At 47.2% G+C, this 22,276-nt stretch overlaps 1 protein-coding gene across 1 annotated transcript in view; it reads left to right on the plus strand.

Annotated features, from left to right (window-relative positions):
- xylt1 (xylosyltransferase I) overlaps positions 1 to 22,276 on the plus strand; it is a 55,671-nt gene that overhangs the window by 18,254 nt on the left and 15,141 nt on the right. The window contains exons 2-6 of the mRNA XM_006637173.3: positions 11,327 to 11,897; positions 15,386 to 15,558; positions 16,787 to 16,989; positions 20,186 to 20,266; positions 21,482 to 21,698. Of these exons, the coding sequence (XP_006637236.2) occupies positions 11,327 to 11,897; positions 15,386 to 15,558; positions 16,787 to 16,989; positions 20,186 to 20,266; positions 21,482 to 21,698 (1,245 nt within the window). The remainder of the gene's footprint in view (positions 1 to 11,326; positions 11,898 to 15,385; positions 15,559 to 16,786; positions 16,990 to 20,185; positions 20,267 to 21,481; positions 21,699 to 22,276) is intronic.

The raw sequence follows: 22,276 nt of genomic DNA on the forward strand, positions 1-22,276 counted from the left end.
ACAGGGCTGGTTGGCCACCAGACAGTTTCCGACAGGGCTGTTCCCTGTCCCTACCTTGCTTTTAGCAACCACAGAGGAAATTAGTGCTCAGTGCGGAGCCTTGATGCTTCCATTTGGCTTCCTTTCTTTCATGAGAGGGCCGTCTGTGATGCCGGTCTGCAATTTGCGGCAGAGTGTGTGTTTGCTGAGCCTGGGAGCCCGTCTGTGCTGTGATAGCAGGCAATGGTGGGTTGATGTGGGAAGGCAACCCTGCTTGGTGCTCCAGACTGCAGGAATGGAGGTGTGTCATCCCGCTGTGGTTTGTGAATCAATGTGTTGGCAGGCAGCGTCAGAAGGGAGCCCTCCAACACAGAGCAGCAGAGCAAAGCTTCTCTGGCAGAGACAAAGCACCACAGCTCCTGGAAAACATGGGTTCCAGGAAAGTCCAGGAACCCGAGCACCCAGCTGCCCACAATGAGTCTATTTCTGATGGAGCATCATGATAGGATTGGAACATAAAGTTTTAATGCACAAATTATCATTATTGCTAGGATATTTGTATTGCAAAAACAATCCTGCTATTAATCCATTGGTTTCAAAAAAGCATCTGTGTAGCAGACATGATCAAACTCCACTTCTCTCTCTTGAGGTGAATTAAGTAGATCTACTTAGTATCATAAAGATTGTGCGATAACAGGGAACTGCATGGCCAGAATAGGATGCCGTGAGTATTTCTCGGCTTTGAGAAGTCATGTCAGGTCCGATCCTTTGAAGCTCCACTGGGACGTCAACATTAACACCTCTGAGTCAGAGGCAGCTGTCCTGTCTGCTCTGGGTCAGGCGGGTCTCGGTCATGTGCACTAGAGTCCGTGATCAAATCTATGATGAATATGTTTGGAAAAAATCTAAACCTCGCAAAACTTCTCTTAAACCTTGAAAACATACGTTTACTGAACACCTCTTTTGGCACTTGTAAGGAACCTCTTCCTCTGATGCCGTACAGAAAATGCTTAAAAAATTAGATTTATGTCCTTCACTCATGTACAGTTTTCCTTTTTCTCCCCCCGGCTTAAAATGAGTGATTCTGAATCAGATGTCCTGAATGGATTTTCACGCATTTAAAATTGCGGCCCCAACCAGAGTGCTCCCTGATGCTGATGGTACGACTCTCCTCTTACAAAAAAAAAACGAGTGCCGTGTACCCTCCGTCCCTCTTAGAGGGTAGAGTACGCGTCTCCTCTGGCGAAGACGGCAGCTTATCTTGCCGGCTCCTGCCCCTCCCACTCACACATCTGCTCCCCGAACTGTGGCCCAGCCAGCGTGCCGTGGAAATAAGCCGGTTCATCCCCTCGCTGCTCCAGTGGCGCTCACTCTGACAGCCATGATTAATACGGGGAACATCGTGGTTCAATGGGATATAATGGCAGGCGAAAGGTAGTAGAGTGAGGGCTCAGCCGACTGGCGGAGACTCTGCTGCTGGTGTCAGACACACTTCACATGAGCGTGAGCGTGCATTTAGTAAACAATCAGCATTTTTTCAAGAGATGTAGCTATTCTAAAGCAACCGCAAAAGCCTTACCGGTGCTGTTAAATGCGTTTACTTTTCTGGCCACAGTTCTCACCTGAAAACAAAGTGCTCTCCGTGCCTGTATCAATTTTGTCGTGCAGTTTTGGTCTCGGAAGAGGGGGGGGCTTTACTTCTCCCTTTGTTAAGGTGGCTTTAAAAAAAAAGGCAGTTCTGCACCCGATTGTTTTGTCCCACTGTTGATTCTGCATGCAGCGTTGATTCGCTGAGATGGGAAAGGAAGGTTTGGGAGGAGCGCGCATTGCGGAGCGAAGTTACTGGCAGGGAGCAGCGGCTGTGGGCGGTACCTCTGACCCAGGAGTGAGCACTCTGCTCGCAGAATTGTGTTGACAGCTAGGAGGACTGTAGGCCACAAGCCACAGACCTAAGGGAGGACAATAGCCTCACCTTCCTCTCTGATGACCAGGTGCGGCCTCACACATCTAGTCCAAACTGGACTGGCAACATCCTAACTGCCAGGACACCGAATGCAGCTGCCATACTGGCTCAGATTCCATAAACCAGAAAAGGTGTAATGAACAGAGCAGACTTCCTCTCTCTGGCCTTCACTATACTTTTCAATAAGGCTACTTCATCTCCAGTCACTACTGAACCCATCACTGATCTCTGCTGGGTGGTCGTCCCTTTAAAAACAACGTTTTCAGACACTACTGTGGTTATACAAACAGGTAAGCTCTCAACTGAGAAAGAAATAAAACTCCAGTGCTCTGGGAAGACTCTGTGGGGGACAGTTTCCACGTATCCTTAGTTGAAGTCTGCAGTTTAATTTGTCATTTGTAATTCATTAAACACAAAACCTTTAGTGTGTTAGGATATACAGTAGTACTTTAAGACACTTTGACGATATTAACATGAATATATATTTGTGAGAGAATGACAGGCATTTGACTCTGCCATTATCAGCCACTGGAAAGTGTGAGGGAGCAGTCTGGGTATGAGCTCATCACCAGGAATTCAGTTTTGGTCAGGAGCTACCTCTCCAAAAAAGAGAAGCCTGTTCTTTTGCAGGGGTGGGATGGATGGAACACAGTTTTCTTTGAGCTTTCAAACTCGATGGATTTTTTTCTTGCCAGAAATGACTAAAGGGTGTTGTTTAGTCTCTGAATCTGTTGTTTTCCGGTGCAGCTGAGAATGTCATTTGATTCGAAGGCAGGCCGCAATTGATGTTGACAAACCCCTGCTTGTTTGGTTATTTATAGACGCTCTTTGTCTGCGTTGCCCTTGTTCTGTGTCTTTTTGTTTTTCATGCCACCTTTATGTGCTAGCCTTTTCTGTTTCCTTGCACTTGTGTAGGGACGGAGGGGGAAAGGCCAGGGATTATGTTGTTGTCAACCGTAGTGATGACCATGTGCAGAATGTCCTCAGGCAGGGGCTGAATCTGCAGTGAATGTATACCAAGGCAAAGCATGCCCATCAGACCTGTTACAGCATGCTCACTGTGAAAGTCTCAGAGGTCCAGCCCTGGGGCGGGAGGTCTCTCCCTGAAAAAGGTTACTTGTTCTGAGTGCGGGTGAGCTTCACAAGCCTGGGCTGCACCATCAGTTGACTGTGCCTATACCCAGGATTCCCCAACAGCAGCACATAATCAACCAAGCAGCGCCCGGGACGGCGGCAGGCTTGAGCTGGCCAGGAAATCGTCAGGCTGCTGCACAACAGACCCGATGAACGTGTGGTTGATCCCTGTGCTTTCTGTGCAGTCAGAGTGCCCCCCCCCCCTCTCCTGCCACCCTACCGACTGTGCGAATCCCACAGCTCTCCCCCGCAGAGTGCCAAAGCACTGCCTGGCGGCCCTGACAAGCACGTGTCTCAGAGGAGAGTGTGCAGCAGTCCTCAGTCCTCCCTGAGCTGGTCTTGGAATACTGTTAACAGTTAATCATCAGATATAATGAAAATGCAAGAGCATAATTCACATGACTTCATGAGCCGACGCACGTAATGTTGGACGGTGTCGTATGTACTGTGGTGTACAATACTCTTAAAGTTCAGTTGATTCAAATGTTTTGGGATTCGCAGTATACATCAAAGTGAACAGGCACTGTCTGTGTATCTCAGTTTTTTTCACAACTTTTGAAATGCACTACTTCTCACCAAACTGGTCTTGCCTGATGCATTCCAGTATTCTTTAAATCCATGGGGATGGAGTGCAGTCTGGTTAAACAGTCGAATGTAAAAAAAGAAGCGCTAATTCACATCTCTGACCCCCATTGACCTTTGCGCCAGGTCACCCTGGGGTCAGCCTGGCCTGTTATGGGAGAGAGTGCGCTCGCATTCCAGCAATTCCATGTCCACGCTTTCTGGAGCAGTGCACGATCACGGCCGGGTGCGTGACAGCTCATCTCGTTAATAGGAGATGCGCGTCTAGTCAAACTGCCAGCGTTTCCTTCCTTTCCTTCCTCTGCCTTTGTCCTGTCCCAGTGTTCCAGTTCTTAGTGAACTCGTGACTTTAGCTCCATGTCAACATGCAGCACAATGTAAGAGGTTCTGAAGCTCTGTGCTGTACTGTACTGGTTGTGTACTCTGTAATGGATCATTGCGGTTTGTGATTATGGACAGCGTTATGGGGAATAATGGCTAACGCCACTCAAGACATTTCACCATATGACAGAGCCAAAAAAACATTTTTAATATAGCACTGAGGAGAGGAGTGCCTAGTGCTAAGCTTCTTTCGGCTTGAAATAATGTATTTGTTCATAGTTTTATATTTTGTTTCCAATGTAGTTGAGTGCTTAAAGCAGTGGGTCAGATGAGCTGCAAAGAGCATCTTGGGCTCTAGTTATGCGTTGTGTTTACAAAGCTGATCTACTTTGCATTACACAAGCAAGGTAGAGTGTGTACAGACAGGCGCAGTGCCAACAGGTGCTACAGTACTCCAGCTGAGTCGCGCAGCATCCAGGCAGACCTTCCACAGTCCTTGTACGAACCCCCTGTTCATTCACTGCAGGGCCTGCCTCAAGTGCATCCACTGAAGTGATGTGCGCTGGCCTGAACTGTCAGTGTGTTTCACGTAATTGGCCTGCAGATTGTCAGCAGTGGTTCAGGCGCTCCTTAAGGGATAGTAAAAGGACGGTGTCTTTTGATATTAGTGAAAAGAGAGACTGAGCGCTGAATTCAGAGTGCTCTTTCCTTTATCAGAGGTGTGTGTGTGTTTACAGAACTCGGTTTGGCATTTTTGTTTGGGAATTTTAAGCTGTGACCATGGTGCTCCCTATATCCCACGCAGTGTAATAACCCTGTTTATTGCAGCTGGGTGGGTAGAGTTCCAAGCTCTGTTGTACGAGGCGACGTGACATCAAGTCAACAAGGAGGTGGGAGGTAATAACGGGTCTGCCGTCCTGCTCTCACTGCTGTACGGCGCGCGCTTTCGCCAACGCGCTTCAAGGACAACGCCTGTGCACAACCTGCAATCTCAGTCTACGCCAGGCCATTTGAGTTTGTACATTAACGGAGGCAAATGCTTTCTAGGCACAGTCTGAGGGCCCAAGAAGGGCTGGAGGGTGGGCGGCAGTGGCTCGTAGCAGAGAGCAACAAAATCTATAAACAAATGCTAGAAAATAGCAATTCATCAGCATAATGTTGTGTGCCACACTCCAGTAACTTTTCTAAGGCACTGAGAGAGGATACAATGCAACTCAAGGCCAAGCCGCAGTGCTTCTTCACTTTGTGCATAAGGGCTGCAGTATTGACTGTAGTGTACCTCCCCACAAGAAGACCTGTATGGTCACTTGCTTTAAGTGCCTTGGGGCAACCTTGTTGTGAAAGCCGCTATAAAAAACTTTTAATTGAATTGAAGATTTGGTGCCTTCAAGGGCTGTAGCTCTGCAAGACTAAAAAACTGTTATGAATAAGAAAAGTGAAATGGGACTGCCCAATGACAGGAGAAGTGTACTGAAACTGAACATGTTTTTGTCTTATTTTACAAGTAAACCACCTAGCTAAGAAAGTAGGGTGTTTGTTGGAGAAATGTGAGTCAAGTGCGAGAGCTCTAACCACTCCTCCGCACTTCTGCCTACGTTGTGCAAATTGCGCTCTTAACACCACTTTGTCTTAAGACTGCGACAGCTTTGCCTGCTGATCCTGCGTGACTTCACTCCGGCCTGCAGAGGAGGTTCTAAACTGGTCTTGATGAGCCCCGAGGGGGACGGTGTCTAATCTCTATGCCGAGAGCTGCTGTCTCTCTGGCGCACGTTTTCCCACACAGTTCTGCTGAAGAACACTGGAAACTATTTCTGCCGCACTTTGGGATCAGTCATCTTTAAGCTCTCCTGTTTCAGTCTGGTGATGCAAACATGAGCTCCATATGTGATTGACAGCTACTGGGAGATAACAAATTCACTTTAGATAGTTTTCCTGTGTGCATGTCTAGAAGGTGAGGTCTGCCTTTTTATGACTGAAAGACCAAAAATTCCCTATGTGTTCCTGGTAACCAAAGCAGAGCAACCGTTTCTCCCCCACGATTAAAGACGTGCTATAATTAGAAAGCTACAAATGTCAAGTTCCCTGATTAACTAATTCTCATGACTCATTTTCTGTTATTTCCTGTTGGAACGGTTGATTTCTTTGATTAATGCACTTCTATATCTCTTAAAATAATAGTTTGAGGAAGTATGTTTTCAAAGTGGTCATTTATCAGAACATGGAGGCAGACTTACAGTAGGTGCTGCAGCTAAATATCCACTTGTAGCCCGATTTTTTCGGCGAAGGAAAAAAAAAGGGATGACCGACGTCGCTGAGAGCCAGTGATAGTGAGCTTTCTGAGAGTTTATGATGAGAATGTATTTCGAAGAACTGAATATACTGGAAATGTGTCGCTGTGTCAGCCATGTACCCTATGAGGAAACCCCATGAATAACGGATTGAAATTGAAATCTGCCATGTGTTCTACTGATGCTGGCCTCTTACAGGCATTGAGATAAGGGCTTAATTCTCCATCTTTTATCCACAGCCACTTCATCCATAAATGGCTGCTTTGGGTAAAAAGAATAAGCTGTTAAGACGGGGACTGTTCCCAGCCCTTGATGTCTTCTAAAGAAGGGTGGAGACTGTCCCCCTCCCCCTCCTTTCCACCCCCTCCCACCAGGGTATTTTCCCCCTAAGCTCACCGGTCAGGGAGCTCACCGTGGTGACAGCCCCCGGAGATTGATGGCTCCCTTTCAAGGGAGTTGTGAAAGGCCAGACCAAGGGTGCCTGCTGGATGCCCGTCTTGCATATCAAACCAGGCTGCTCATTCACTACTAGCAGAGCCAGCTCGCCTTTCTCACAGCGACACACAATAGCACATGTGACTCGCATTCCTCATTCCTGCACCGTGTGATTTCAGCCGAGAGAATGAGCGAGTGGCTGGTGGGCCTGCTGGTCTGAGCTAGGCTGACAGAGGAGGCCAGAGCCTGCTGGCTGAAGAGCAGAGGCTGCGAGGCCCGGCGAGAACAGACTAAGAAGATGTTTGTCCTACCTTTAGCAGAAAGGGTGCGCAGTGCGTTTTTATAAAAAAAGGAACAGCAGTGAATCATTAAAATGTGACAGAGCGTAAAAAGGATGTATTCTGTACCCAATGGTTTACAAGCAATTCTCTGCTGTGCTATCCACAGCAGCCAGGACTTGGGTGTGGAAGCAGCAATGCAGGTCATGTGACTGGTAGTCGCAGCTAAGTGCAGTGTTTGAGAAGAGCGATGGTGCTCCCATTGGGGGATTCTTAAGGTGAGTGATGTGGCAGAGGATGGACTGACTATATTCTGAGGGCACGAAACAGAGTGCTGGGAGTTAACAGAGTAAAATCCCAGAGTGGACTATTGTAGGAGTGATAATTGCAGTTCTGTACATTAGTGAGAGCTGTGGGACAGTGACTGAGACGAACAGAACTGCCCAAAGGGCCTATCCCATGTACCCCAACCCTGCCCTGACCACACTGGTAGCCTCCTGTGTGCACTTGAAGGCAACTGGGAGCACTGGGAATGAAACTAATCGCTACTGAAGATCTGGAAAGGACATGAGTTGTGTGTCTGTTGATTCCACTAATTTATACAGTACTTACGAGTGAGTATTCCCTGCAGTTCTGAGTGGCCTTTCTCCACGCAGAGGTTAGGGGACAGATGGGTAATTGTCAGGAAGTGAGCGGCAGCAATCCGTCCTGTGGGCTGCACTGTGTGGAGCTCGGCTGCGCTGGAGAGGGGGTACAAGCCATTTGCCATCGGTGCAGGACGAGGAAGAAAGTGTGAGAGCTGCAGGAAAAACCTGCCCGCTGTGCTCCTTCCTTCTATTATCATTATTGCAGTCATCATCGTTATTATCGTTGTTATTAATAAGTGTATTCTTAGAAAGCAGGTCTCGGGAGACGCTGCAGCCTTCACATCTGCTCCTTCCCGCGCGTCTGCTGTGCTTGGCAGTACTTCCCAGCGACTCTGCCAGCACCACTTGCAACAAGCAAGGGCAGCACCACCGACCCAGCGGGCTTTCGCTTAGTGCAAAACTCTCTAATACGGACGCAACCCAAAGAATAACTCCTGACCGTTTTCAAACTGGTGGAATGAAATGAATGCTTCTACTGCTAGACTGAGGAACGCTAGAGCGAGGAATTTAATCCTAAATAAATGTTTGTGAGGAATTTCCACAATGGGACACCAAGGTTTTCTAACAGTGTAACAAGCCACATTGAAGGCATGCAAAATCTATAAGGAACCAGAGCAAATATAAGGTAATTAAGTAGATCTGCTATGATCATTTGAACATGTTGAAGTGCCCTCAAATTTAGGTAAGGGGTTCCCAAATCCTGGTCCTGGGTTCCCCACATCTGAATTGAAGAGTTTGGCTACATTAAAGACCCACCAGTGTGGGAGTCCGCTCCAAGCCGGAGCTTTGAACACTTGGTCTGGGCAATGCTTACTCTGAGTCTAGTCACTTATCGGGACCTATATTTCACAGGCTGGCAGCCCCTGGTTCGTTCAGCTTGATTATTGCAAAGCCGCTCACTTGAATTTAAATGTGGACTCGCACGGGGGGGAGGCAGCTGAGTTATTGTCACTGGCTGGTCATTTATCCTTTCGTGAGCAGTGGTTTGCAGGTTGTGTCAGAATGCTTTATCTGCCGGGTGATTTATCGGACTGTAGCTTCACCCTGTGGGAGCTGGCCGAGAACGAGGCTGGGTGAAAAATATCCACGGCGCTGTTAAACCGAGGGGTAAGGCAAAGGCGGGAGGAAGGCAGATAAAATATTGGCGAGAACCGCTGTCTGGTGGGCCCCTCCCATGATGGATGATAAGGCTGTGCGCCCCGTCTCCCCCCTCAATCCACACACACACCGGCCTGGGGGAGACGCTGCTGCCAGAGAGTGATGAGGTCGGTGTACCCACAGCACCCTGGGAAGACGGATCCTTGCATCCGATCGATGCTCAGCATGCTGGCAGCCTCCCCACCTCCAGTGGTTTCTCAAGCTATTAATTCTGCACACTGTAATTTCCTCTTAAAAGCCCCCTTTCTGTCCCTGTAGAGCATGGAGCAGACTAGAGATTAAAGAGCTCCTACTGTAGGTCTCAGAAATAGAACAGAGAGATAGGGACAGAGTGAGAGAGGTGGGCAAAAAAATTCAAGTCGTGTTGCCGGGTTTTCTCAAGCTCTGCTTCTGTTTTTCTAGAGTACACTTCATGCTATGAATATTAAGTTTTCGATTCCTTCTTTTGCAATAACTCCTGGCTCTCTGAAATAAAAGTGTCCTCTTTGGCTCATCTGTTTAAGTTACGGCACCAGTGCAAGCATGCCGAAAGCTAACATCGGCATAAAATAATGTTTTTTAATAAGCTGTTATATGCTCCTAGTTTAGAAGGGTTAGGACAGAAACACAGAAGGTGCCCTAGATACCATTGCTCAACAGTTCTGCTCCTTTATCACCTCTGTCCAGAGACAGTTTCAAGTGGGGCGCTGCATCTTTTAGATCCAGGGCAAATATTTCTAGTTGCAAATCTGGTAAGAATGAACAGAATGTTGGCATGAAAAATTGGTCTTTTTTTTTACTTTGGAGGAAATAATTGTAAACGTAACAAGAAAAGCAGATCAAAGGTCAGCTGTGAGACCCACCACAATACTGCGGTTCTTGATCTGCTGTGCTCTGTTTGCACAGCTGGACCAGTTATCACTTCAGTCAGGACTGGGGTGTGACAGCAACAGTGTGCTGTTCTACACCACAAGTCTCACACTCCCTCCCACTGGTGACCAAGGGGCTATCCGGATTTACTTACAGCTTCAACTCCAGGATTGGGCTTAACTATTGGTTGTTTTATGTTATTAAATTTTTTCAGATTATTCTAGAATTGACTTTTTTAAACCAACATTTGGTTCTCAATGCTGTAGCTATTCTCCAGCCTGTCCAAGAGTTCATTTTCTCAATTTAATCAAATCACTTATCACGATCATGGTAACATTTATTCCACGGCTCTTCTCTGAGGAGATAACTCTGATGTTTCTTAGTGTCAGTTTTAGTATGTCCTGTGTTTTGCCTTTTCGGTGTTCAGTGTGCTTTGAGATATCATGAAAGTCACTGTACAAGTTCAATCTCCCATTGTTATCCTTACTGTGAGATCCCAAGGCTGAATCCGAAGTCTGCCACTCTTGCCCTGCCCAATGCAGTCTTGAGGTCGGTGTCTTCCCTGTTCAAAAACGTGACAGCAGCAGCACAGCAGCAATGGTAAACTGCATAATACTGTAAGTGAGTAGGCCATTTTGAGTGCCTATAACGGCTCCAATGTCAGTAAATGAGATTAATACAGTTGTAACAGCACTCCTGCCATTCTTTGTTTAAATGCTGAGAGACATTAAGGGCGTCCCAGGCAGAAGGCTGCTTACTCATTGGTTGATTGGTTTCTGTCCATCCATGCCTGGCTGATGCTTCTATTTTGTCATTGTGGCAGGTCTTTGCTTCCTTTTGCTTTACGACAATTCGAAGAGAGCCAAGAGGCAGCAGAGCTCTGTCCTATCTTCATGTTGTTTGAGCTCTTACTGGGGGAAGAGAGGGCGGAGCACGTGAAAGTGGACGTTCTGGGCTGAATGTGGCTCAGTTCACAGAACCGCCCAGCCACTTTGTCACAAATGCTGAGACTGTATCAACGGCACAAAGACTTCAAAGAGTATTCAGGCAGCCTCTTAACTCCTGCCGGCCCCTAGCATAGAAACATTCTGTAACATACAGTTTGACATTGGAAAACTGTATTTAAGAGCACGTTAATTTTACATGTACATGAAAACTCCCAGATTGTGTTTAGAGTCCCTAAATTGCTTAATTTCAAGGTTTAAAATTATTTTTGGCTGCTGAAATCCTTCCCGTTACCCACAGTCATCATGAATCCGTCAGTGCTGTGGCTATAATCTCCGAAGGTTTACACCGCAGGGAAATAAATCCCTCCTGTGGAAAAGCTCTTCAATTTTTTTCAGCTGGAGCTGAAGGCGTATTTCGAGTGTGCTACCTTGTATATTTTATGTTAATCTACCTTATTTAACCTGTATAGAAAAGTACAGTACAGTAAAATATTCAGGAGTTTTCGGCATCATCAGTACAACTTCTAAAAGAACCTATGGGTAATAAAACTTGAAATTAGCCAGCAATATACCTTGTGCCCACCGACTGCTGGGTTAGAATCCAGCTCACTGCCGCCTAACCCTAAATCAGGCTGATCGGGCTAATAATGTGAGTCATGTTTGCTTTATATGTTCTACATACTATACAAACTGCTTACATTATGTTTATATTACAATATCTGCTTATGTTGTGTTTGGTTTCCAGGATGGGTACTACTCCCACCGCCCTAAGGAGAAAGTGCGTGTGGACAGCAACAATGAGAACTCCGTGCCCAAGGACTTTGAAAACATTGACAACAGTAACTTTGGGGCGCGCTCCCAGCCGCAGAAACAGACCCCAAACAAGCACAAGGAGAGGCTAAAGGAAAAGGCGCAGGCGGAGCACAACTGGAAAGAGAATTCCCTGATCCTGGGGAAGAATTCCAACGAGGTCATCCAGTACGGCGAGGCCAAGGGTGCAATACTGCCCCATCCTGGAAACAACCACACCCAGGGTCACCGGTCTGCGGGACTGCTCTCCAACCAGGCCCACCCACCCCTCCAGCCTCAGCAACGCCTGCACCCCCACCAGGGCAGGAAACCAGGGCCGGCCACTGCCTCGCCCGAGATCAGGTACGAGCCGCACCCCAAGTGCGAGATCACGGGCAAGGAGGCCATCTCTGCCCTGTCCCGTGCCAAGACGAAGGAGTGCCGCCAGCAGATAGCCGAGGTGTACTGTCGCCACAAGGAAGGGCAGCTCATGCCAGAGAAAGTCGCTCGCTACTGCCCTTTGGAAGGTGAGTTTCTCCGCTGCATCACCGATTTCATGCTTTTCTAAATTTTTTATTTAGCTGTCTTCACTCTTAGCCCCTTCCTTGTTGCCAGGTGTCTGAAAGGTTATATTAACAAGAACGCAGTCCAACTGCAGCGAGGACTACAGAGAAAATGAAGTCTATTTCTCCATAACTGGCATAACTGTATCTGCTGCCTGGGTGAGCAGGTATTCCAGCGTGAGGGAACTGTGAACAGCCTTTTTGCGGTGGCTTCAACTGAAAATGGAGAAAATCAACAAGTGATTTGGTTCTTTTCTTAAATAGCCATGGGAAGCAATTACTGTGCATGAACTGTTATTCCTTTTAAATACCGCTCTCCAATGTTTTGCACTTAAAACTGATTGACGTTTAAATATTATTCCACCTACCCAAGCCAACTGAAAAATGTTCTCCAGGAAGGCTGCACCTAAAACACTTAATATCTGCAACCCCATGCCAGTAGGCGCCTTTTAATACAGAGCAGAATGATTAACGTTGAGCTCCATGCATCTTTAATGGGGTGTGCAGAGAAGGCACATCGACTTTAAGTCGCAGTTCTGCCCTCAGCATAGAGTAATGAGTCTGGTGGCAGTGCAGGCCAGCTGGTGCTGTTGTTGGGCGGAGAGAAGAGGGGGAAGAGAGGAAAGGGAAAACAGAAGGTAGTGGAGGACAGGGAATATTCTGAGAAACTGCACAATTTCCATATTAGAAAGCACCTGTAATATAGACTAAATTGTATGTATGATTCTAATAGTGACAAATCAGCGTGGTGGTTGACAATAGTTTGTGGATAGAACATTTCAAGATTAATTACATCTGAAAAATTCAGTCAATTCAGATCTCACTACAGGTGTCTCGGAGACCCGTTTGCACTAATCTCAGACGTCCTTGCCTCATTCGACATGTGATCATACATGGAACACGTACATGAAGGGCTGATGGCAGTCTGTTGATTAGGAAGAAGGCAAACCTGCCAGGAGAGATACAGCTGTGAATCAGGGTGGAAGGAGAGAGAGTACACCCCCCCCCCCCTTGGGGCACAGGTTGTGCTTCGTATGGACCTATGCTCTGAGCCGTGGCCTGCAATCCAAACAAATTAAATTTCCCTTCTATTGATCAAATCATTTTTTAGCACGTTTTGGCACTTTAAATTGGCAGTCGGTAATTCACTGTCCTCTTTGAGCTTCCGACAAACTGTTCATCGAGCAGGGTGTTGAATCGCACCCCCGAAGCGCGCGCACACACACACACACACTCTGCAACGCACAACCCCTCCGATCCCCTTCCTACAGATCTGTTCGTGCAGCGCGCGTACAGATCCGTGAAACAGAAGCCTGCACGCGAGTGAACACAGCCACCCTCCCTCCCAGCCGTGAGCTCTGCTCCAGCTCTAATCTTTATGCACGCCTGGAGTAATCTTTACAAACCTGTCAGCCTCACCACTTTTAATTGCGTTCTCTGGGACATATTTGCTGTTGAAGATGTCACCTTACAATTACAGCCAATTTCTCAGGCTGACAGTCAGAGGCGTGGAGGGGGTGCAGGCTGGGGGAAGAGTGTGATGATGCTGGTGTGGCAGTCCGGATGTAGATGTAGAGGAAACCAGCGGTGGGGCTACTGGGGTGACTGGCTGGGGTTGCCCTGTCACATCTTACCTGTAGTCCCGTGGACTCCCTCCTCCTCCTCCTGCAGTGTGTCCTGCTGACAATGAATCAGCCCTGGCTCTCCCCCCATCTGACTCTTCCTCTCTCCGGCTGCCTGCTGGTGTCGCGTCCAGGTGTATGGGCGGCAAAGACTGCTGGCTGGAATGTCTGCCCCATCACCTCCGCACGTATGCATAAACACTCCCATGCGGGCTGGTTTTACAGTGATGCACTTGTCTTTGTTCTGGAGGTCAGGCAGGTTCTTTCACGTCGGTTCATTATTCTAATCTGCACCCATGGGCGTAGTGCAGGAGTGACTGGCCTGAAGTGCTTGTGAGTTGCTTGGGGTGGACCATGCGTGCTTTACTGCTCTGGCGGTTTATGCCAAATGTCTATAAATACAGTAAAATAACTGTGGTGGGAGGGAGCAGGGGAGCTGCTAATAGAGTGTCAGGCTGGAGGAGACCGATTTAACCTATAAATGAGAGGAGTGAGGTGGCAGCTGATTACCACAGTAATTACTGCAGATCTAATGCCGAAGCTGGACTTTTTTCAAGGCAATTAAGATGCAGGGAGGCAGCAGTTGTACCCCGTCACGCCCCTCTCTTAAGGCCACAGCTAAAAGACTGGGGACAACCCTGTACTCTGATCCTACCTTTCCGAAGCTTAGACCCGTAATGAGCGAATCCCACCAGTCCTTGGGCGCTGTGTTGCCTTTATATACAGAAAAGATTATAGTAATTACCCGTCCATGGCTCATCTCCCCGAGCAACATGCATCACTTGCAGATATAATAAATAACATATTGGTTGTAATTTTATAAACCCACTGAAAATTATCCCAACACTGAGTAGTGTGTCTTGCTTCTGCTTTTTTTGGAAGCGGTGTGTGATGTCATGGCAGTACACACAGGCAGCGTACTTATTTATACATGCAGCATATTTAGAAAGCCACAAGCAGTTGTGTGCAAGTCCGGTCAGCCACTCCCATAGGTCAGCTGCTCTGCCAGGCCCGATGGAGTAGGAATTCTGAGGCAGGGAGGCAGGTGGTGTTGGCTTTGAAAAACCGAGCTGGGTTTCAGCCAGCGATTTAGAAGATGGGGAAAGGGATGGAGTTCTGTTTGGAGCAGGTTGTTATTTGATTTTCTTAACCTTGGGGTCACCAATCCTTTTTGTTTTGACGATCCCTCCAATCCCCCTCCCCACCCAGCTTGGGAATCAGCAATTTGTAATGGCGTTAGCTCACAGCTTCTGCCCATGCACTGCATGGGTGGGGGAACTGATTACTGTGCACCCATGATCTCGGACGTACAGGCCCGTCAGGTCTCGCACACCTTTCTCACAGCTGCCCCCGTGGTGCTGATGAGAGGAGAGGATTCTGGTGTCACCTGGGCACCTGGAGATCATCATGGGTCACCATTGAGCAACATCCTGAAAATATCCTAGCACTCAGTAATCCAGCTCAGAAAAGGCTACTGGAGCAACTTCTGGTCTTTCTCAATCTTGCATAAACCTTATGGAGGCTCCCGTCTGTTGAGCTTCATGCTGACCCTGTCCTCCTGCCTTTGTCCACCGTCGTGGTGAAGAGAGTAGATGCTGGGCTGTAGATTTACGTAGCGCTTCATCGTTTTCGCTTGTGACAGACATGTAGAGTCCGTTGAGTGTTTGATTTCAGATGCTGAACGCTGTGCCCAGTGTTAATAAAAATGGACTGCAATGATGTCCACCATCTCTTTTCAGTCTTTGCCAGCCAAGCGCTCCCTCTCCCCCTTTGATGTCTTCGTTACAATCCCCTCTTTTCACTCCCTCTCGAACCCGCCTCCGGCTCCAGGCAAGGCCAACGTGAATGTGCAGTGGGAAGAAGACTCGGTGGAGAGCCCGCCTGCCCTGCCAGTGCGGATCGCCTTCATGTTGGTGGTCCATGGCCGTGCCTCCCGCCAGCTGCAGCGCCTCTTCAGGGCCATCTACCACACTGACCACTTCTACTACATCCACGTGGACCAGGTACGACACTCCCCTCTCGCCCAGCACTCCCCATCACCAGTATTCACTGTCCCTGCTGTCAGGTCACAGGCCAAATCCAGTGCTGTTTGTATAACGGGCTTTTTGTGTTGAAAAGTGACTATTTTTAAACTGAACGGAATACTGCAAACCGGACAATGGGCTAAAGAAGTCTCAAATCAATGTTATTTGGATACTATAATCCAATTAGAAACAGTAAACCTTCTCAACACCCCAGAAGTCCATCACTTTTTAAATTACAAAAAAAAAAATCAAAAGATGTTTCCCAGGTTTGTCAGGGGTAAAAATAAGAATCTCCAGCAAACAGCCTGGGGACACCTCTCTCAAAGACGGGTCATCGCCCACCCTCTGCAGGAGAGACAGATCCCCAGTTCCAGGAGTGAGAGGCTTTACTGAAGTGTGTACCTTTCACCATTGTAGTAAAGAATCTCTGTTGCAGAGGGAGCGCCAGCAGTCAGGCTTTTAAATAAATGCCAAGCATGGCACTTCCATCACATGATGTGGCACAGGTTATTACCAGGGGATCTGCTGCCTCAATTACAAATCTCTGTCGTGCAGTCTTTGTGTTTCAGTGTAGAAGCTGATACACACACTGCACCACTATCGCGCTGGTGCTCAGTGCTTACTTACAAGCTCCCTATACCATAGACCCATGCCAGGGAAAACTGTTGTCTGTTGTCTTGGATTTTTTTTGAAAAAGTTTCAAACGTCCCTGTTGAATTAAGGCAGAGTTGTCTCCCCATCCCACACAAGATGAAATATGAGTGGCAGCTATAAGATTACAGCTGTGCGGCTCAGACGTGAGACAACATTTTTGGAAAGAACTTAATTACAGTTGTATAAGCTGGGAGGTTTTGAACCAGTATCAGTTCTTAGAGGCCGACTTATCTCGAGATGTCAAGTGTGCAGATATCTAGAATTATTTTTGTGTTCTGGCTCATGATGTCTGTCTCTTGTACGCAGTGGTGATGAGCTACAATCTGTAATCAGAGTGTGAGTCACTTGCTTAGAACTGGTACAATTTAACAGCTACACCAGGTTTTAGTCCAGTAAAGGAAATACATATATTTATTCTTAATTCTCAGTTCCCCGTTCATTCTGAGTTTACACATGCATATTTTCTTTCATTTTGAAGGCAATGTTCTCCTTTCCCGTGTTGTTTGTCACTGGGCTGTATTGATGAAACCTGCATTCCTTTCTCTTCCCACAGCGCTCCAACTATCTGTACAGACAGGTGGTGTCACTGGCGAGTCAGTACCCCAATGTACGCATCACACCTTGGAGGATGTCAACTATTTGGGGAGGGGCCAGCCTGCTGACCATGTACCTGCAGAGCATGAAGGACCTGCTGGCCATGAGTGACTGGAGCTGGGACTTCTTCATCAACCTGAGTGCTGCAGACTACCCCATACGGTGAGAGGCATGGTTGAAGACACGGGACAGGGGTTTGGGGTGGGGGGGCTGTCTGTTTTAGTCAAGTGAAAGGAAGGAATAGAGCATGGATAGGCAGGGGGTTGCACACTGAGACTGCAAAGTACGTCATCTGGCCAGGCATTTGAGGGAGAGTACAGAGCCCTTTCCATGTTACAACAAGTATGTGACACCATACCAAGCTCAAAGTGGAGTAGATCTGGCCACATGGCCTTGTCACAAACTCTCATACAGCAGCTTGAGTTCACTCCAATTCTCTACCAGCGTGGAACGGCCTGAGCTCTATCTCCATAGCTACTGGTGGAAAAGACATAAAGGTTCTGTATAGTTTCTAAATAATTGTGGAATACCTACGAGAGCCAGGGCAAAACAGGGCTGAGTAGCCCACCTGGTGTGGACCAGGCTGGTATATGGGAGGATTGGAGCTGCGATGTCGATATGAATTTCCGCAGCAGACAGATCCTCTCCGCAGGAGAGTCTGTCAGCTTATAGCCGTGAGGGGTTCTGTTAGCTCAGTTGGTGTTAGCATCCCTATCCTGTGCAGATCAATAGCATTTCAGCTGTTATTTCAGGCTATCAAAAATAAAGATCCAGGAATCAATAACGATAAGTATGCACTGTATAGTAATAAGTCATAGCTGGGTTCTCGTGGAGCTATGTCAGGGCACTAGGGGGCATGTCATACACCCTTTCCTTGGGTAATCCGGGATTGCCACCAATAAATGCCCGATAGAGCATAGATTCCCTTAACGCCAGTAAGAAGATGGTGTGAGTGCTCAGAAGATGGTTGGCTTTATTGTTTGTACAGTGTGCAGTAAGACTGAAATGCAGTATGACTGAGATGGAATAAAGCTGCTGATGTGGAGGGGGCACAGCTGGGGGACAGGTGTCAGTGTCCTCCTCCAGGGGAGGAGGAGAACTTTAAGAGAGTGCCTGTGTGTTGCTGCAGAACAGTCAAGCACTCACACAAACTGATGAGTGCGTGGAAAGTGTTTATGAAGAGATGGGGTGGGGAGAGAAGCTGAGATGTGTTCTTAGCAAACTGCCTTCCTGCCAGGAAATTTGCATTTGAGGCATGTTGTGCAAAAAGGCTGACAGCAGGCGATTTTTATTTCTTACCTATACAGTAGGCTGCTGAGTGAAGGTGAGAGAAGCAAAGACATCTCAATACCGTGCAAAGAAGCCCAATCTGCAAAAAAACGCAAGCACTGCGGTGTCTTGAGAATGTTTTCTCGTTGTTCGAGCAAGACAGAGGTAATGGCAGAGTTTCGGCATCATTTTTCTGAGGAGTCCTTTGCAATTAGTTCAGAAACTCTTCTTGTAGGGCACACGCTGCTGTTTAGTGGCTCTTAATGGGGATCTTCAAGTGATAATAGAAATAAGATGCTATTGTGATGCTAGTAATTTAATACTGAAACCAAGGTGAAATCCACAAATTAATCCGTTTATTTCTAAGGCAGGTCTTGATAAGTAATAATGGTTCAATATTTTAATGTTTTTTAATTTCCTATCTTTTCTTTACTTAAATGTTTTCCACAGTTCTGTAGTGGGGCTTAAGTGAAAGCTGTTTTAAGAGCCAGTGTGAGGTAATGCCAGAAACCTGTAGTACTGTGGCTCACAGACTGTTCACACACTAATCTGGGACCGATAACAGCCAAGAGGGCAGGTTGGGAGAGAGCAGATATGAACAAACCCAGTCTTAGGCCTGGAGACACAATCCCTCTGTCAGGGTGTTCCTAATCAAAACTGGGTCCTGCAAGGCAGTCACGCCTCCGTAACCGTTTACTGTAATGCCTCCAGTTCTGGTCCTCTTCCCCTTTTCTTCTTCCTTTTTTCTTCTTCCCTTTGTCTTGCTCAATCCGTTTCGTTCTCCGAGATCCCGTGAGCCACCGCTTGTGCGCTGTAAGGGAGAGTATAGCCTGCCCTCCAACGTGGGTTTCTGCATTGTCTTACTTTTCCGATCCTTTGTGTCCTCTGGGTGGTAGCTGGCAAGCTTTCAAAACAAAATCAGGGGTGTAAACTGGCGGGGAGCCTTCTTTGCTTGTCGGTACTGCCGCTGGGAGTGAGGGGCAGTAATACCTTAGCTGTCTGTGAGGTTGTGTGATGTATCTACTATACTATACATCCGTGAGGAAGTAAAATGCTGGCCAAACTGTGCATGCTGGATTGAGAAACGCTGTTGTAACATCTGTTAACTATGAACAAGAAGCTTGTGGCCTTTGATAATCTAATTACCACAAAGGAGGTAAGATGGTTTTGATTGTATCCATAGTTCAGCGACACTCCACTGCTGGCCGTATGTGCAAGTCTGTGGCTGATTAAGAAGTCCTGCTGCAATGATCCTTCTGTGGCTGGGTGGGACAGGGTGGCTGTGGACTCTGTGCTCACTCTATTACTTCTCCTCTAATTCCCTGATATTATCTGCCCTTCCGCATGGTTTGCTCTAAAAGCTACACAAAGCATGCTCACTCAGCAGGAGTACATGCAGACCCAGAGGCAAAGGGATGGGTTACACACTCACTTTGTTAGTATGGAAAGGGCTCTTTGCTGCTTTTAGTTTTCTTTTTTTTTACTTTTTCCTTTTTATAAGGCAATACATCAGGTTGTATAGACTATTTAGAGGAGGACTGAGCTTCGTTATTCAGGATAGGCCATAAAGTCCCAAGTTTAGACTCTCCAGCTCCCTCTGCTGGAAGACAGGAGCCCTCCGTTTGCACAATCGGCAACATCATCTATAAACCACAGGCTGTTTGGTCATAAAGGATAAGACTGTGAGGTTTGGTAACAGGTTTCAAGATCATGTTCTTGAGACCTGGTTTGTGTAGATGGTTTTCATCTTCTCTGTTGATGTGCAACACAAGTCTTCCAATACTGAACTTCAGCAGTGAAGCTCGCTCTTATACGAGCTAAAATGTTCAGGACCAAATGCTTCCTGTTTAGAAAGAGTCAGACCTCTAGACCCAGTTTTTGGATGAAATGATGAAATATGAATAAAGTAAATTGTTTTTTTTACCTTGTTACTAGTATAAAGTCCAAAACAGTTAACATTTAACTTGTGTGCAGAACTGACTGCAGGACTTGTTCTTTTTGGTACTTTTCATTGATTGATTTAACCTCAGAATGACTTGTAGCCCCAGGCATCATCCTGACCTTCTTCTCCCGCCTTCCTTCTCTGCAGGAACAATGATCAGCTAGTGGCCTTCCTGTCTAAATATCGGAGCATGAACTTCATCAAGTCCCACGGCAGAGACAATGCCAGGTGAGTGTTCATCCTGCCCCTGCTTGTCCTTCGCGAGTAAAAGTTTCCTGGTACAGCCCCTAGGCCCAGCCTAGCCACACACACTCCCCAGACTGGGCAACCAGAAGAGCTGGATTCTCCCAAGGCTGGACGGATTTTGCAGAATACACCTCCGTCGCTCCAGGGAGGGAGTATGACCAAAACACAATCTGTTCCTGGATGGGGATGAGCTATGAATGCCACACCAGCCTCTGAACCGTCTTCCCAGTTTCTCTTCTCTAGTCCAGGTGCTGGAACGCTACTGTCAGTTGGAACCTAACCAGTATGGAAAGCCTGTACAAAGCCCATCACACATTAGCCATGCGCAGTCTCTTTCAGAGAAGGGTCTGCGCCCAGTCATGTCGCTGCACCCTGCCTTGTTGGTTCTGTGGAGCATTGGTGCTGAAACCCAATTATCCCCCCCCCCCCCCCCTCGGGTGGTGGGTGCTAATTAACCTTCTGATGGCAGCAGTCGAGGTGCAGCCATCGCACCCTGCCAGAGTTCCCTGAGCCTGTCCAAGACCACGCCACAGGAGCTCGCATTAATGAGGTGTTGCGCCACGCACCCAGCTGGCAGACTGGCTAGAGGGCTTTGTGTCACTGAGGGGAATGAATGCTAGTTAGAGCCACTGGGCCTGCCTCGTCTGCACTGTTGTCTCGGTTTTAATGAGCTGAATTTGTATTGAGAGGAAAACATGCCGAAACTTGTGCATGATTACAGATGTACACAGTAGTGTTTGCAGCGGTCCACCAGCACGCGTGATGGTTTACCACCTCCCTGCATGGAAGAATATGTCCACATTTTACCAAAAGACAAGTTCAGTAATAAAACTAAGTCAGGCTAACGGGTGTACAATGATTCTCATAGGAACATAGTTAAACCACCCAACATCCATAGAACCTCTAGCCAAACCAAATAAAAACTGATCACCGGGTCAGATGGAATTCCACGGAAAAATACAGATATCCTCTTCGGAGTGAGCTTTGCTAGGGTGTTTTCTCCACATTGATCAGCAAATGCATTTTTTTCTAGTTAACCATCTTAAAGGACACACTTTAAGCATCACCTTATTGACATAAGGGATTATGGAGGATGTTCTGGCGTTTGTGATGAAAAATAAGGTTTTGCAGATGGTTATCCACTGCAGATCCTTCTGATCGGTGTCTTGTCTGCTTGTTTGTGTGCTTGTATCCCAGGTTTATCCGGAAGCAGGGTCTGGACCGGCTGTTCTTCGAGTGCGACACCCACATGTGGCGTCTGGGGGACCGCAAGATTCCCGAAGGCATCTCTGTGGATGGAGGTTCTGACTGGTTCCTCCTTAACAGGAAGTTTGTGGAATACGTCATCAACTCCCAAGATAACCTGGTCACCAACATGAAGCGGTTCTATGCCTACACCCTGCTGCCCGCGGAGGTAAGATTCTGAGTGACACTGGGTAGTCTCTGCAAGGGCACGTTCCCTTGCAGGTCAAGACAGGTGAGCTGGCGTGATGAAAAGTCTGGTCCTGTTTGTGTAGCTCTCTGCGCCCTGATCCAGAAGCTTATTGCAAACCAAATAGTCTTAAACAGGCTTTAAGCAGCAGGTAAAGAGCCAGAAAGAAAGTTAACCTTCACGAATTATGCAGGTCATTGGATTAGTTAGGTCATTCAAAGGTAAGCTGGGATAGAAGTTAAAACCCGGGGCCGTAATGTTTTAACCTGTATCTTCACAAGTGTCAGTACAATCTAATTTGTGCCGTGGGGTGTCTTTTATAGCATAAAGTGGTATGGAAACATCCAGTTAGAATTTGTTGGGTTGTTTGGAATATTAGTGCTTAGTCAAATAAACCTTTCCATACTTGGTTTGAGCCATGAAATTTCATAAGATGAATAAATTAAAACTACGAATAAGAGAAACCCAACATCTCTATGTATAATGTTTCAAGAGGCTATTTATACTACTTAGTACCTACCTTAGTTCTTGACTTTAGTAAAATATAAATAAATAATATT

The sequence above is a fragment of the Lepisosteus oculatus genome, chromosome 19, assembly GCF_040954835.1.
Source record: "Lepisosteus oculatus isolate fLepOcu1 chromosome 19, fLepOcu1.hap2, whole genome shotgun sequence".
Lineage (NCBI taxonomy): Eukaryota > Metazoa > Chordata > Actinopteri > Semionotiformes > Lepisosteidae > Lepisosteus > Lepisosteus oculatus.